This window comes from Cetorhinus maximus, chromosome 16 (assembly GCF_964194155.1).
Source record: "Cetorhinus maximus chromosome 16, sCetMax3.hap1.1, whole genome shotgun sequence".
NCBI classification, from domain to species: Eukaryota; Metazoa; Chordata; class Chondrichthyes; order Lamniformes; family Cetorhinidae; genus Cetorhinus; species Cetorhinus maximus.
Genome location: NC_135894.1, coordinates 59,829,744 through 59,847,072, shown reverse-complemented (window position 1 = coordinate 59,847,072; position 17,329 = coordinate 59,829,744). Strand labels below are relative to the sequence as shown.

Genomic DNA, 17,329 nt, shown 5'->3' with positions numbered 1-17,329 from the left:
ATGCAGTGTTTTCAACACTTTCTGATGCTGCAACTTTGTTTCAATTTGACCAAAATGTCACTGGTCTTCTCAAGCCTTGTAGTAGGATGTAAGGCTGTTCACCATGTCATACCTGTAGTTAATCTTGCTGCCACTTGTCTCACCCTGCTGCTCACCATGCTGTGTTATTATATTGATATAATCCTTGGGCTTATTTACTATGTAAGACACAAGGCACCACTCGCTTACAAAGGATTTGGTATACATGTCACAGATTCATTTATTAAGACTAGGCACATGAGAACAGTTAAACATAGGTATAAAGCTCGAAGACATTGGAGCTGTGTGTGTGCTCCACTCAAAGCAAAAGTCAACTAAGATTAGATTACATGACACACTTCCCTTCGAGTGCTGTCATACTGCTATCCCTCAAAGACATATTACAACACTCTCCTTCTACCCATCACCATCACCTATGCTTCCAGAGAGGCATGAGTGAATGCTGGAGCCTTCTACCTGAGCTGGTGCTCCACTTTTCTGCTTCAGTTGGGTTTTTAGACTCAAGTGTTCCTGTGCAGCCTTCTTTTACGATGGATAGCCTCCAGCTCTTAAAGGCAGCCTATCTGGAACACATGCTAGCCTTGCACACTCTTGGGCTCCTCATTGTGCATGCCGCCAGCCGGCATTGCAAGTCTCACTGGGCTGCATGCTGAAATCAAGGTAATGATGAAGCAGCATGAAGTACTGCCTAGCTCCAACAGAACTGGTGTGCCAGGTTATGAATTGTGACCCCCCCGCCACCAATTCATGGTACAGATGAATTTTTAGCCCTGTATATTGTAAATTGCAGAATTTTTTCTCTGTTCAACAGAATACAAATGTTCTGCTATTTGCACAGAAATCACTCCCATCATAATGAGTGGCTTTCTCTTTGTGATTGTTGCCTGTGATAATTGGTAATAGTGACCCAAAAGTGCCCCATTTTTGCGTAGCTTAGTATTTTGATATTCATCATAGCTTTTCCACTCTTGTGCACTGGCAGTGAAAACACTCACTTAAAGGCAGAGCCCTGGGTTTTCCAGTGGGCACCAAGGGAATAGAGGGTTCCATTGCTCCACCTCACAAGTCTTATTAAATTTCCAAAAATAAAATCCATAGCACCAGGCTGCAGGTGCTGGCTGTGACTTTCTGTTCCTCTTGAAGATATATCTAACTAGGATTGTCCAATACTTTTTCACCTTCTTTAATTATTGGTTTTATTTTGTTATATTTATTTTGCTGCATTGCTTTTTCTTTTTGCTTTATTTACTGTTTAGTACCTATTTATCCCCTTTTACGAATTACCAGCCAGTGATATATAATTTTAGAATGTTAGTATAGTGTTCAATAAAAGGTAATTATTACCAACAGCCTTGCCTCCAGTATTATCTATAAACCTAGACCATGAACAACCCCCTCTAAGACCCACAACAAAGTTAACGGATCCCTGAGCAGCTTTCTGCACATGACTGTCCCAGAGCTGTTCAAAAATTGGCAGAGCTAGGGGTGAGCCCGAGTATGAACTTTTGTACTGCTCCATGATCTGGAAGAAGAAAATGTAATGAAAACAGCAACAAATCAGCTTTAAGAGGCCCTAAGAGCAATGGGTAATTAATACAGTGGGAGACTCTTTGCCAAACTCATGAAGTTCAGCATGGCTCCATGTTTGCTTAATTTTCATATTTATGTGTGGTCCAATGTAGCAATTTAAATTTAATGAGTGCAAAATTCTGTAGCGTAGCATGATGCAGCCAGCGGCTTCCTACACAGCCTGTGTGGCAGCTCTGCAAGGATATGGGCATACACCGGGGCAAGTGTGCCCCTGTGTATGTTGGAAGGTGCTAATTTTCCTGATATCACAGGATCTGATATGTTGATGTGATGCCAGGATCCCAAATGTTAGTAACGAACGTGCAGGTAACGTATGTGTTGTTTAGTCATGAAAAAGAGTAAAGCTGCAGGCTGAGTCTTGCAGTAGTGTTATTTAAAAGGCCAGGCACCCTACACGATTGCAGGTAAGGTAATTTTTGGAACTTTTTCGAATGTAAATTGTCTGAAAGTACTCTGGGGTGTTTTTGAAGGTGTTTTGTTGAGTTCTTCCATTTGTCAGATAATGTTAGCTCATCCTTACAGAGATGGCAGGTGGGTAGATGACCTGTAGACACAAATGCAGCACCAGATATGGGGACAGCAATGACAGTGCCTCTGGATCTGCAACACGCAGAGGCAGTGGAGAGGGGAAGTTCTGTGCCACTGCCAAGTTAGAGCCAGACCCCACTACAAGTCTTGATAATGGCAGGAGGCTGTCTGGCAGGCCAGCCAATGCAGCCAGTATCTTGATGTGCACGCCCATTCATAGAGCTATCCTGTGTGCGCCCCATTGAGGTGCTCATCTGAATCCTCTGCATCAGAACTCGCCTGGCATCTTGGCCTCTGATGAGCTTGCAAACGAGCCACTCTTTACCCCTGATCTGTCTGCAGCCCACTGATGCCCAGACGACTCACTATGTGCTGATTCCAACTTTGTACTTGTCTCCAAGGTAATTGCACTGTCAGTATCTGAGCCAGTGACTGCGAGTGTCAGCTCAAGTAACAGGACTTTTTCATCAGTGCTGTGCTTTTGCTTTCTCTCCTCCTCCATGGGCTCATGTGTTTGGTCAGGTGACGTTTTTGGGTGGCTGAAAGCAGAAAATCAGAAAGGGAATGTTCATCTGAGGGAAGGGGAGTTGGGTGGAATGCAAGATGTCCATGGCCATACCATCAGCAGCTTGTTCATCATGCTGTATGATGGGGAGCTGTGAATTGAGAAAGGGCATAAGGCAGGAACATGCTGCCATCCTCAATGATCTCAGCAATGTTGAATTCTCAAGTCATTGATGGGGCCTGTTGCAGTTGGCACCTTGATGCAGAAAATCATCTCCCCTCCAGGGCTCAGAAGATTCATCGTCCTTGTCCTTCACCAATTCTGCTCTAGAGTAGTTGTGTAAAATTGTCTTTGGGTTATTTATCTGCTGTAGCTGATTCACTGGAGGTATGTGAGGTAGTGAGGGGTAGATGTGAGGCTAGCAGCAATGCTAGATTTGTGAGGCGGAGTATCTAAATATTAGACATGAGTCTTAAGTGCCTGGGAGTGCTGCTGTGTGAGCGTTGGAGGCCTGGTGCACTGAGCAAGTTTGTGTTGTATGTGGGAGGTGTGTTGTGAAGTTAAATTCACTGATGCTCACATCAGAGCATAGGAACATGGGTACCCCTTGAGCCGGTTCTACCATTCAATTAGATCATGACTGATACTGACTTAACTCCACATACCTTTAGTCTATGAGGTGCATTTTTAAAATTCCATTCATGGGATCTGGGCAACGCTGGCTAGGCCAGCATTTATTGTCCATCGCTAATTGCCCATGAGAAGGTGGTGGTGAACTGCCTTCTTGAACTGCTGCAGTCCCTGTGGTGTAGGTACACCCACCTTGCTTTTAGGGACGGAGTTCCATGATTTTGACCCAACAACAGTCAAGGAACGGCAATATATTTCCAAGTCAGGATGGTGAGTGGCTTGGAGGGCAACTTCCAGGTGGTTGTGTTCTCATGTGTCTGCTGCCCTTGTCCTTCTAGATGTTAGAGGTCATGGGTTTGGAAGATGCTGTCTAAGGAGCCTTGGTGAGTTCCTGCAGTGCATCTTGTGGATGGTGCACACTGCTGCCACTGTGCATCAGTGGTGGAGGAAGTGAATGTTTGTGGATGGGGTGTCAATCAAGCGGGCTGCTTTGTCCTGGATCGTGGTAAGCTTCTTGAGTGTTGTTGGAGCTGCACTCATCCAGGCAAGTGGAGAGTATTCCATCACACTCCTGACCTGTGCCTTGTAGATGGTGGAAAGGCTTTGGGGAGTCAGGAGGTGAGTTACTCGCCACAGGACTACAAGCCTCTGACCTGCTCCTGCAGTCCAGTTCAGTTTCTGGTCAATGGTAATCCCCAGGATGTTGGTATTCCCATTGAATGTTATATTCTCTTTTGTTTGAGATAGTCATTGCCTAGCACTTGTGTGGCATGAATGTTATTTGCCACTTGTCAGCCCAAGCCTGGATATTGTCCAGGTCTTGCTGCATTTGGATATAGACTGCTTCAGTATCTGAGGAATTGCGGATGGTGCTGCTACGTGGAAGGAACATCATTGATGAAGCAGCTGAAGATGGTTGGACCCAGGACACTACCCTGAGGAACTCCTGCAGTGATGTCCTGGGACTGAGATATTTGACCTCCAACAACCACAACCATCTTCCTTTGTGCTAGATATGATTCCAACCAATGGAGAGTTTTCCCCTGATTTCCATTGACTCCAGTTTTGCTGGGGTGCCTTGATGCCACACTTGGTCAAATGCGGCCTTGATGTCAAGGGCAGTCATTCTCACCTCACCTCTGGAGTTCAGTTCTTTTGTCAATTTTTGAACTAATGCTGTAATGAGGTCAGGAGTTGAGTGGCCCTGGTGGAACCCAAACTGGGCATCAGTGAGCAGGTTATTGCTAAGCAAGTGCCGCCTGATAGCACTGTTGTTGACCCTTCCGTCACTTGACTGATGATGGAGAGCAGACTGATGTGGCGGTAATTGGCTGGGTTGGATTTGTCCTGCTTTTTGTGTACAGGACATACCTAGGCAATTTTTCACATTGTTGGGTAGATGCCAGTGTTGTATCCGTACTGGAACAGCTTGGCTTGGGGTGCGTTAAGTTCTGGAGCACAAGTCCTCAGTGCTATTGTTGGAATATTGTGAGGGCCCATAGCCTTTGCAGTATCCAGTGCCTTAAGTCTTGATATCACATGTAATGAATCAAATTGGCTGAAGGCTGGCATCTCTGATGCTGGGACTTCCAGAGGAAGCTTAGATGGATCATCCACTTGACACTTCTAATGCTTCAACCTTATCTTTTGCACAGATGTGCTGGGCTTCCCCAGCGATATGTTTACTTATCCACCAACATGCACGATTGGATGTGGCAGGACTGCAGAGCTTAGATCTGATCCGTGGGTTGTGACATCTTTCACTTGTTGCTTATGTTGTTTCACATGCAAGTAGTCCTGTGTTGTAGCTTCACCAGGTTGACATCTCATTTTAGGTATGCTTGGTGCTGCTTCTAGCATGTCCTCCTGCATTCTTCATTGAACCAGGGTTGATCCCCCTGGCTTGGTGGTAATGGTAGAGGAGGGATATACTGGGCCATGAGGTTACAGATTGTGATCGAGTACAATTCTGCTGCTGCTGATGACCCACGGTGCCTCATGGTTGCCCAGTCGTGAGTTGCTAGATCTGTTCGAAATCTATCCCATTTAGAACAGTGGTAGTGCCACACAACACGATGGAGGATATCCTCAATGTGAAGACAGGACTTTGTCTCCACAACGGCTATGCGGTGGTCACTCCTACCGACACTGTCACGGACAGATGCATCTGCAGCAGGCAGGTTGGTGAGGATGAGGTCAGGTATGTTTTTCCCTCTTGTTGGTTCCCTCCCCACTTGCCGCAGACCCAGTCCAGCAGCTATGTCCTTTAGGACTCGGCCAGCTCGGTCAGTAGTCGTGCTACTGAGCCACTCTTGATGATGGACATCGAAATGGCCCACCCAGAGTACATTCTGTGCACTTGTCACCCTCAGTGCTTTTTCCAAATGGTGTTCAACATGGAGGACCTCTGATTCATCAGCTGAGGGGGTGCAGGACATGGTAATCAGCAAGAGGTGTCTTTGCCCATGTTTGACCTTATGCCATGAGACTTCATGGGGTCCGGAGTTGATGTTGGGGATCCCAGTGCAACTCCCTCCCGACTGTATACTACTGTGCTGCCACCTTTGCTGGGTCTGTCCTGCTGGTGGGACAGAACATACCCAGGGATGGTGATGGTGGTGTCTGGGACATTGTCTGTAAGGTGTGTTTCCGTGAGGATGTCTATGTCAGGCTGTTGCTTGACCAGTCTGTAAGACAGCTCTCCCAATTTTGGCACAAGCCCCCAGATATTAGTAAGGAGGACTTTGCAGGGTTGACAGGGCTGAGTTTGCCATTGTCGTTTTCAATGCCTTGGTCGAGGCCAAGTGGTCCATCCACTTCTATTTCTTTTAGACTTTTTAGCAGATTGATGCACTTAAGAGTCAACCACATTGCTGTGGGCCTGGGGTGACATGTAGGCCGGGCCTGGGGTGGCATGTAGGCCAGACCTGGTAAGGACAGCAGATTTAATTCCCTGAAGGACATTAGTGAAACAGATGGGTTTTTATGACAATCGACATGGTTTCATGGTCATCATGACCACCCAGTTCCCCAGAGCATTACCCTGGGTCTCTGGATTACTAGTCCAGTGACAATACCATCATGCCACCTGGGGGGAGTGATGCAGATGACCCACCCTCCCACCTCTCTCTACTTAAAGTCAGTCGCACCACGCTGACCTTAAATCTGGCCGCTCCGCTGCGATATTACGCTGGGGATGGCCTTAATGACTTGAGATTGGGACTTCCACACCTCAGGGACAGGAAGTTCCGTCCTCTGATTGGCCGGTACCTCTGACCACTTAAGGGCCTCAAAAGGTCTAAGGGCGGGCGGGCTGCCTGATGCCTTACCCATCCCCCCAGAATATGGGGGACAGGTCGAGGAGGCAGTGAGCTGGCTACCTGCTTTATTTTATGTGCCCACGCCTTCAAATAGACTGGCAGGGAGTCTAGTGTAAAATTCACCCCCCTGTTATTTAATACCTTTGGCTAACAAAAATCTATCAACCTCAATTTTGAGGTTAACTACTGATAATTGCTGTTTGCCAAAGAGAATTTCAAACTTTTACCATCCGTCATGTGCAGAAATATTTCTAATTTCACTCCTGAAAGGGATAGCTCTAATTTTTTTTGACTGTTCCTCTTAGTCCTAGAGTCCCCAATTAGTGGGAATAGTTTCTGCCAACTACGATCCATCCAGGACCAATATATCCTTACTAAGGTGTGGTGCCTAGAACTGCTCGCAGCACTCCCATTGTTGCCTAACCAGGGCTTTGTACAGTTGAGGCATGATTTCAAGTCCATTATACTCTGTTCCTCTGGAAATACAGGCCAGCTTTTGATTGTTCAAAATTGTATAATATATATATTTATGTAATTATATAATATAGCTCTTCATAATATTTTACTGATTTGTGTGCCAGGATCCCTAAGTCTGTTTGGATCTCCACTCTTTCTAGCTTTTCACCATTTTACCACTGCTGCCAGGTCCTCCATTCCAGACTTCCAGAGTGCAGAGTCCTGGCCTCCTACTGCTACTACCTTCAGAGGGGTTCCTTGAGAGTGTCCCCACCCCACCTCCATGCCCTGTAGCAGCATAGCATCTCTCCTCTTGCCCATCTGCATCACTAATGCATCCAGCTGCATTCGTCAAAATGGATTCCTTTGTCTGTCCCAGTGATGGATCCCTTTGTCTTTCATCATGTTAACTTTGCAACAGCTTACATTGCAACAATAATTTCTTGTGCAGTTTCCTATTATGATACAGCCTGCTTTTTAAGAAGAGCCGGCTGGCTGTATCATTTCCTCTACAAATAGTGCTGCTGAGGCCTCCTGCTGTGTGCAGAGTTTGCCAGCAGCATTGAGGAGCAGAGGGCATTGCAGGAGCCACATTGTCTAATACCACAATCATACAGAGTTAGTAAGCACATGTATTTTGTGCGTTGCTTACCTTGATATGATTGCAGCTCCCATGCCCAAAAAGCTGGGCTACCCAATTTCTAGACCTACTGAATTTTTGTCTTATAATTTTTTTTTGCTGTTAGATTCGCTTGTGAGGAGTTAATCCCCAAGGATACACACAGCATTTTTTTTTAACCTTAAACTTGGGCCTGTAAACTTAATCTGGTCTCAATAACAGTGATTTGAAATGCTAATCCATATACAAAGGTAGAGTTATTGGGGATAAAATTTTATTTTGGGCCGTAGGTCAAAAGCATATATACAGCCAGTTTTACATGCCATTATTTGAAGATGGCTCTTTTGACACCAGAGACATACAATCATCATTTCATTCCATTCTCAAAGCCAGGGTCTTAGCTAATGCAGATGTTTGAAAGCCTTCTGCTCACACAGCAGACTTCACCTGATTGGTAACTTTGATTGAAATTCTGTGGACAGAGCCCCATCTTAGAAACTTAAAGCAGAAAACTTGTTCTCTCTCTCCCTTGGGGGATGCAAAGAATGAACTTTGTTCGAACAGGCAATGACAGGAATACGCCTGCACTTCAAAAGTCTCAGACAGCATAATTTTGAATAAGATAGCCAGAGAATGAGTGCGCAACTCACTCATAGCCATAGAATTTAGCCTATGTTTAGATAAATGAGAAATTTGCATTTTATTTATTATAATCAAGGAGCATGAAAATACTTGTTTTCACAGTGAAAACTGTTCACTGTTCTTTTATGTATTTTATGTTAAGTAAACCAGCTGTTTGAATGTATGCTTATCTGAATAGAGTGCTTTTCAATCAGTTCCCAGAAAGAGAGGTAAATGTACTTGGGTTCCTTGTTATGAATCATGAGTCACACTATAATTTAATTAGAAATTGAACAGTAAAAGATGCACCCTGAATAATGAGGGATATCAGGTCATCTTATGAGTATTGTACAGAACCGATGAACTGTGCAACTCACTCATGCCATTTTTTTGGCCTCAGTAAACCGTTACAAAATGGCAGCTGGAAAATTGGACTTGCAATGTTTCCATAAAAGATCACGTGCCCAGATTTTTGGCCTGTGCCCAATGCCCGCAGGTACCTGCTGGCAGCATGCGGCTTTTAAAATCAAAGCTTTTATTTGCATGTAAAATACAATGTCAGGTCCCACATGGATGCTGACAGCACACAGTTTTACCTCACCACCACCTTTCTCGTCCTTGCCACTATTAATTGTGTATTAATAATAATAATTGTTTAATTCTATGCAGGTGGTAATTCATTTGAATCCCTATAAAAAGCACAGACTGAAACTGTGCTTGTTTGGTTATAGGAGGTGTATCCTTGTAATGTGTATCTATAAATAAATATAATAGTGTGTAGATATTTTCTCCAGTTCTATCCTTCACCAACTGGCTTTCTAGAATATAACAGCCACTGTCACATGACAGTATTGATGAGCAGAAATCTCCTTTAGTTAAATATTTGGAATACCGAAGCCTCTTCCAGTGTTTGGTCTCCACCGCAAAATCCGTTCCTACCCACAGACTCCATCTCTTTTTTGCCCACCTATTTGAGATCAAATTGGACCATTCACAATCTTGGTGTCCTGTTTGACCCTGAGCTGAGCTTCCAATCCTATATCCTCTCTGTCACCAAGACCACCTGCTTTCACCTCTGTAACACTGACCATCTCCTGCATGAGCTTACCTCTGGACCTGACCAATCAAATACTCTCATGGCCAGCCTCCACTTTTCATCTTCTATAAGCTTGAGCTCATCTAAAATTCTGTTGTCCTTAGCCTTGCACCAAGTCCCATTCACCCATTACTCCTGTGCTTGCTGACCTACATTGGCTCTTGGTCCAACAACATCTCAGTTTTAAAATTTCTGTTATTATTTTCAAATCCCCCCCCCACCGTGGCCACCTGTCCTAATACCTTTTTATGTGGCTCTGTGTCAAATTTTGTTTGATAATGCTTCTAGGGACATTCTACTAGGTTAAAGATGCTATATAAATGTAGGTTGTTGTTCAATTAAGTACATCTAAACAGTGCTGTAAAATGATAATATCTAGACGATGCAAATATATCTGAAATGCAATCTGGCATGTTAAAATTTATTAGGAATTGCTTGCCTAGTGAAATCATAAATGTTATTGTCTTCTATAGCTGTGATCCAGTGTCAAGCTAGAAACAGAAAAGAAGAAACAATAAAAGTAATTCTGACCGGTGCTGTTCCTGGCCCTTCATGTGCAGCAGCAATGAAGACTCAAACTACCACCGCTTATATTTGCAATCAAGGGAAGGTTCGGGCTTCCAGTGGTAGGTTACAGAGTGACTTTCTATCTGATTATCTCCTTACAAGAAGCACCCAATCATTACTTAGTCCTCATCCTCAAAAAGTTCAAAATGCTAAACACTACTAATTTCAAAACTATACTGACATTATTTATGCATGCAAAATGATTTTACAAAGCTGCTGATATTTCTGATATTAACCTGCTTTGTAGCCTATTAGCAATTAGAATAATCCAATTAGGGACATAAGAAAAGGAGCTTTGGGTACAGCGATGCTGGTCATTCTCATAAACAGCCCCAGCAGCCTTATTTGTGTGGAATAGCATTTCCTTACCTTACATTTGTGAATACAGTTTAAAAATACTTCTCTGGCTATGAAGCATTTTGGAAGTTACATACGGTGTGGCAGGGTATGCTGCACACCCGACAGGCCATGATTGTCTATGTGATCCTTGCGGCCAGTCTATAATGCATTCCCAACTTCATCGTGGAATGCTGCTGGGCATTTCTAGGTTCTGTAATGAACTGGCTCCATGCCTGGCTGAGGCAGTTATCCCTAATGAACAGCTCGCCTTGTTCCTTGTCACGCAGTATACCATTCTGTGGCAAATTTAAAGCATATGCATGTGTGCTCCCGATTGGTCCTTGTAGCTTCAGCATACAAATGGCAGAAATCTTGTTTATGCGCTATTTCTGGGGTTTCTGCCAAAATTACGTTGCCAATTGGGAGAACCCCAAGGAAATTTCCAACCTTGACCCCAATACAGATCTCCAACTTTTACTTGACTGTCCCCTCCGATCTCACCCATGCAGATCAACTGGCCTGGTGAATAGTTTTTCTGTGGGATGATAAGAGGCATCTAGTCTTCCATCTGTGCTGGTTCCGAAGTATTGTTGATCACCTTAGCAAGTTGAGAACTGTCCAGGCAGTTGAATAATTGAAAATCGGCTGGGGGAAGTAACAAAACAGTTAAGTGTAATATATCTATCGGACACATTCGTTTGGATTAAAGACATACCCTACTATTTTATCAAGATCCATAAAATACTTTAAGTTCCCATCTGCTTCTGAAGGGAAGAAATTTCCTGCTCAAGGGAGGGTGCTTTGATACATTTAAAACAGCTCAAAGAACTGGAATCCAAAGAAACGTAAAATATGTACATTCTGTACCTCTGGCAGTTAAGACAACAAGAAAGGAGGGTTGCTTCAGGTATTCTTATTTGTTGCCTCACATTTAAGCCTGTATAACAGAAGCAACAGAGGGAACAACAAAGACATGAACAGAAAAGCCATGATACTGGGAAATGAACTAAAGTGCTGTGCTATAACTCAATCTGGTCCCTGCTGTGTCCTAATTCAACCTGGTCCATTTGCAGAAGAGAATTCCTTGTTCTGATATTTCTTGCTTTACTCAAGTTATTTATTTTACACCACTAAGACATGAGAACAAACTAGAATTTTATTTATGTTCCTGTGGAAAGGAGAAGTTATTTTAAGAAAAGTATAGGGGCCTTAGATATTACTTCTCTATTTGCTATTTATAATAAAGCAGAATTATGGTTAGGTCTTGGTTGCTGAAATAAAGGCCCAGATGTTAATCTGAAGCCAACTTCCAAGCCGGGATTGGAATTTGTGAGCAAAACCCAAAGGGGTAATCAGTGGGTTGAAATCTATGATCGCAACTGAATTGAAGCAATACATTTTGGCTAATGGTTTACATCTCCAAGCTGTACAATGGGTGTGATGCACACCTGCATGACTTGATCACAACTTTATTTAAAGGGACAATGTACAAAAGAAAATTAGAGAAGCCAGGACATGTTTACAATGGATGCACGTAGAGCAAGAGCAGCATTCATATTTAATAATGCATCGCTGGAAATACTGCTGGGTACAGTCAGGAGCAGGAGGGATATACTTTTGCCCAGCAATGGGAAGAAAAGAAAATGTGTCTCTCACCAAGAAGGTGTGACTGGAGATTGCAGCAGAAGGTAGCAGCAGGAGCATTATGCCTCCTTGGATGCGGTGCAGGAAACCGTTTAATAGCCTAACCAGGTCAATAAAAGTTACTATATTTTTCTGATTCACCTACATCCTGATATTTAAGCCCTTTTCACTTTCATTTTACTCCGCCTGGCCAAATGTAGTCCATCACATGACTTCTTACACCCAATCAACTTTCAGTAGCACCCAACTTTCAATTTCTATGTACATCTTCACTTTTCCATTTATCCATTCATCATTGCCACTCATCTAACTCCTTATGCAAAGCTACCCTCACTGAATGCGCTGCATCCATCAGGGGAATACCTGACCTTCATTCAAGGGGGTTATGTTTGTCGGAGGCCAAACATCTCAGTAGGAGTTCCTCAGAACAAATGTCCTGGGCCCACGTATCTTCAACTGCTTTAGCAATGACCTTTCCTCCATCATAAGGTAAGAAGTAAGGATGTTCATTGATAATTACAGTGTTCAGTTCCATTCATAATTCCTCAAACAATGACACAGCCCATATTCGCATACAGCAAGACCTGGAGAACATTCAGTCTTGGGTTTATAAGTGGCAAGTAATGTTCTTGCCATGCAAGTGTCAGGCAATGACTACCTTAAACATTAGAGAGTCTAGCAACGTCCTACGTGACAGTCAATGGCATCACCATTGCTGAATCCTCCACCGTCAGAATCCTGGGAGGGGTCAGCATTGACCAGAATTAATTAGACTAGCCACATAATACTGTGGCTACAAGAGCAGCTCAGAGACTGGGTACACTGTAGTGCCTCATTTGCTTCCCAACTCCCCAAAGCCGGTCTAAAAGGCACAAGTCAGGGGTGTGCTGAAACACCTTCCTCTTGCCTGGATGAATGCAGGTCCAACAACACTCAAGAAGCTTGACACAATCCAGGACAAAGCAGTCTATCTGAATGGTTCCTCATCCACCAGATTAAACATTCACACCCTTCACTGCTGATGCATTATGGCAGCAGTGTGCATCATCTATATCTTAGTTGTCCATTTAGAAAGTTAGTTGGGTTTTCACCTGTTGATTTACAACTCAAAAATGAGCATGAGCAGACACTGGTGGCGGGGATAACTTTGGAGGGGCCATGTCAACCTCCTCTCAGCCAGACACAGATGCTGAACCCCGGGGGCTGTTGTTGAGAAGGAGAATGTTAGAGGTGGATTAGCAAATTAGCCAGATACTGACAGACATGCCAAGCACACTCTTTACAGTAACACAGAGGATGGAGGAGTCCAGCTCAATTACTGGACAACTTGTGGAGCAAGGACTTGTCCTGAAGAGAGTTGTCACCTCCATGAAACTTCAGAAATTGTTCTCACATGAGCCCATGCAGGCTATTTGCACAGTCATGCAGTTTTTGGAAGCTAATATGCCTGATAGCTTAAACAAGATGATGATACCTTTTTTATGGCCTTACAGTACGTCACTGATCTTCATGAGGTTTGCCTGCAGCAGAGTGGTAGGAGATGAGTGGTACTGGTCCAGGAGAGGGATGATGATGAAAGGAGACATGGAAGTGGGACCTCTCAAAGCATTCCCACTTCTTATTTGTTGCCCCTCCCATCAGACGAGGAGACATGTTGCCTCATCTCCCGATGGCCGAGTCTCTCCCAGCATAGTTGTGAGTTGAGCGGTCTTTGGTGGGACCTACAGGGGCCCTGAAACCCAACAGGTGTAGGCAACAGCATCTCAGCAGTCAGGCAAGAATCTGAGCAGCCTGCCTCAACCTATGCTGAAGCCACACAGGATGCACCATGTCAAAGCAGTAGGAAGCATAATCTGTTGCTATTCACCGGGGTATGCACATGGGTATTTTTTTTCATTCATTTACAGGATGTGGGCATCGCTGGCTAGGCCAGCATTCATTGCCCATCCCTAATTGCCCTTGAGAAAGTGGCGGTGAGCTGCCTTCTTGAATTGCTGCAGTCCTTGTTTAACAAAATGTTATGTTGCTAAGTTTCAAGTGTATCAAATTTATTGTTTAATTCCACTTCCATGTCTTTGCCATTATTGCATCGAAGTATCAACTCATTTTTCGATGAAAGTCAATACATGACAGCACCCATTGAGCAGATGTGCAATGGGTCTATGCATTGTTGAAGCACTGATTAATGCAAAGTTGGAAATGGGAGCTTGATGCTGGTGGTAGAAGAGTCTTGTGGATTTCATTTCTGATGTTTTCCACTAGCTGATCCTTTGCGCTACTGGCACATCACTGACATCCTGGCCAGCAATTTACTCTGCTGGTCTAGTGATGGGTGCCCCATCTTATTTCTCTTCAGTGTTCTCCTCATCTGAAGACGACGAGAGCTTTCACCCTCCTCCATCTGCAATTTCAGCTGTGCAATTTTGTGCAGAAGGCAGCACATCGCTATTATTCTGGATACCCTCGCTAGTGAGTACTGAAGGGCTAGACCTATTCAGGCACCTGAAGCATTTCGTCTACATTCTTGTGGCTTGCTTTATGACACACCTGGTGGCCATATGGCTGTCATTATAGTGCGCCAACACTTCATTGTTGCGGTACCTAACAAGTGTCATGAGCCAAATTTGAAGGGGGTATCTCTTGTCTTCTACGCCAGCCTTTCAGTCTGCTTCCTGAAATGACTGCCTCAGTATGAATATATCATAACAGCTTCCAGGGAATCAGGCATAGACTTACATGAACCTCTTGTGGTAGCACACCAGCTGCACATCAATGGAAGAATATCACCTGAGGTTTATGAAAGCTCCTGGTTGCCATGGTGGCACTTGGCTTGCCACATGTGTGCAGCCTATGGCATCCTATCCATGTGGGAACCCAGCCAAAGAGAGGAATCCAAGTGTCACTTGTTCCTTCTGTTGTCATCGTAAAGGAAACTGACATAATTCCCAGCCCCAGCAAACAATCCGCCCATCATCTGCCTTATGAAGATAATTTGTGGAAGTGTGAAATTATCCACTTTGGTTGGAAGAATGGAAAAACAAAATATTTTTGTAAGAAGTGAAAAACTAATAAATGTTGCTATTCAGGCAAAATGGTTGTTTTTTTCCCCCTATTCTTCAACATTAATAAACAAAAAACATTTTCTTCCAAAGGGGGAACTTAAGTTGACATTAATGGCTTTGTACAGTGCACTTGATTATCTTGTTATGGCTTTTTCAAACCTATATTTTCCCTGGTAATGTCAATTTTAGCCATCTTTTTGCAGTTTTCTGATGTGCTTACTTGCAGGATAATATTGTGAAACTGTTGTGGATGTTCCAGATCTTGGATTTCACATGTGGGAGTTTGACAAATTTATTAATTAATTTTGTCAGAAAGGAGCAGAAATTGACCGGCAAGCTATTATGCCAAAACTTTTCTCTCATGAATGGCAGTCAAAAAGTAAAGTTTGCCCAATAACAGTAGCAACAGGCAAAGGTGCAACACAAAGATAGGAAGGAAAGTAAATTGTGAAGAGGACATAAGGAGGCTACAAAGTGACATAGATAGGGTAAGTGAGTGGGCAAGGATTTGGCAAATGGAGTACAATGTGGGCAAATGTGAAATTATTCATTTTGCCAAGAAGAATAAAAAAGAAGCCTATTATCTAAATGGTGAGAGATTGCAGAGTCCTGATGAATCACAAAAGGCTATTATGCAGGTACAGCAGGTAATTAGGAAAGCTAGTAGAATGTTATCATTTATTATGAGGGGAATTGATTACAAAAATAGGGAGGTTATGCTTCAGTTGTACAGGGCACTGGTGAGACCACATCTGGAGTATTGTGTACAGTATTGTACTCCTTATTTAAAGAAAGATGTAAATGAGTTAGAAGCAGTTCAGAGAAGGTTTACTAGACTAATACCAGGAATGGGCGGGTTGTCTCCTGAGGAAAGGTTGGACAGGTTAGGCTTGTATCCACTGGAATTTAGAAGAGTAAGAGGCAACTTGATTGAATTCTTTAAGATCCTAAGGGGTCTTGACAGGGTGGATTTGGAGAGGATGTTTCCTGTTGTGGGAGAATCTAGAACTAGGGGTCACTGTTTAAAAATAAGGGGTTGCTCATTTAAGACAGAGAAGAGGAGAATTTTTTTCTCTGAGTGTAGTGAGCCTTTGGACAGAATTTTCTGCCTGCTGGGCGGAATGGGCACGGACCCAGTCACTGCCCGCATTAGGTCCGTGCTGCCATTTTACGCGGGCGGGCCAATTAAGGTCCTCCCAGTGTGAATCGTGGTTCCCGAGGACAGTGGGAGTGGGTGGGCGGCGGCGAGACAGTAATGACCGCCAGGTCCAATGGCGACCCAGTGGCCTGTTTTAAAAAGTTGCTGCAGCCTTTCAAAGACCAGTGGAAGGGCTCCCCAGAGTGCTGCTGGTGAGAAGGCCAGGCAGGAGGGCACTGTGCCCCTCACTTTTCAGATGATTGCCTTGCTGCCCTCTTTTAGGAGGTGGCAGCACAGCGGGAGGTCCTTATGCCCCAGGATGGGAGGAGGAGGGCCCCCCCACATGACGAAACATGCCTGGGAGGAGGTGGCGGAGGTGGTGAGCTCCCGTGATGTGGTGCAGCGCACCCGGATCCAGTGTCGCAAGCGCTTCAATGACCTGTTGCACTCAGGAAGGGTGAGGACAATGTTGGCATTGGTCACTTAACCCAGCAGGTGCGCTTTCACCCCTGGTGCCCCCCCTCCCCCACCCCAAGTCTGAGTGTAGTGACTGCATTGAATCATTGATAGCATGTGTCCTTCGCTGGGTGGACCAGCAGATATTGCCGAGGTCACCGTGAGAGGATGGTGAAGAGATGGATTCTGCCCCTGCAGCATGTGGTACATTGAGACCAACTGTTTTGGGGGCAACCAGGAGGAACTGCACCTAGGCGCAGTGCTGTAACTCCAGGACATGTCAAAGTCAGGGTGATGACCTGCTGGGAAGGGAGCTTCAAAGTGGCATGACACCGATTGACCTGCTGCCCTCTGCGCTCCACCTGCTTGCACCTCCTCGCTATGGAAAGTTAGACCGTGTGGTGCCTAATGTGATGTAGGCAGCATTTGGCCAAGGGAGTGGGGGTTGGTGGGACAGGCCTAGCATCGTTATGTGAGTGTTCGGCAGCAGAGGAGTGAGGAGACACTGGAGCCCTGAAATGTCCCACTCTTGTAGGGGTGGGCTGTCCGCAAAGAGAATCCAGGTACAAGTAGCGCTAATCAATGCTCTTCTCTCCTTTTCAGGAGAAGAATGCACATAATGCCACCGAATGGGTGAGGACTGGTGGTGGCCTGGCACAGTTGGCAATTCTCAGCAGCTTCAAGCAGGATGCCCTAGATTTGAAGAGGCGCCAAGCGCC

General features: G+C 44.6%; 1 protein-coding gene across 1 annotated transcript in view; it reads left to right on the top strand.

Moving 5' to 3' along the window:
* LOC144691873 (cilia- and flagella-associated protein 47-like) overlaps positions 1-17,329 on the top strand; it is a 647,761-nt gene that overhangs the window by 553,726 nt on the left and 76,706 nt on the right. Inside the window, exon 58 of the mRNA XM_078560450.1 lies at positions 9,878-10,030. Coding sequence (XP_078416576.1) covers positions 9,878-10,030 — 153 coding nt within the window. The remainder of the gene's footprint in view (positions 1-9,877; positions 10,031-17,329) is intronic.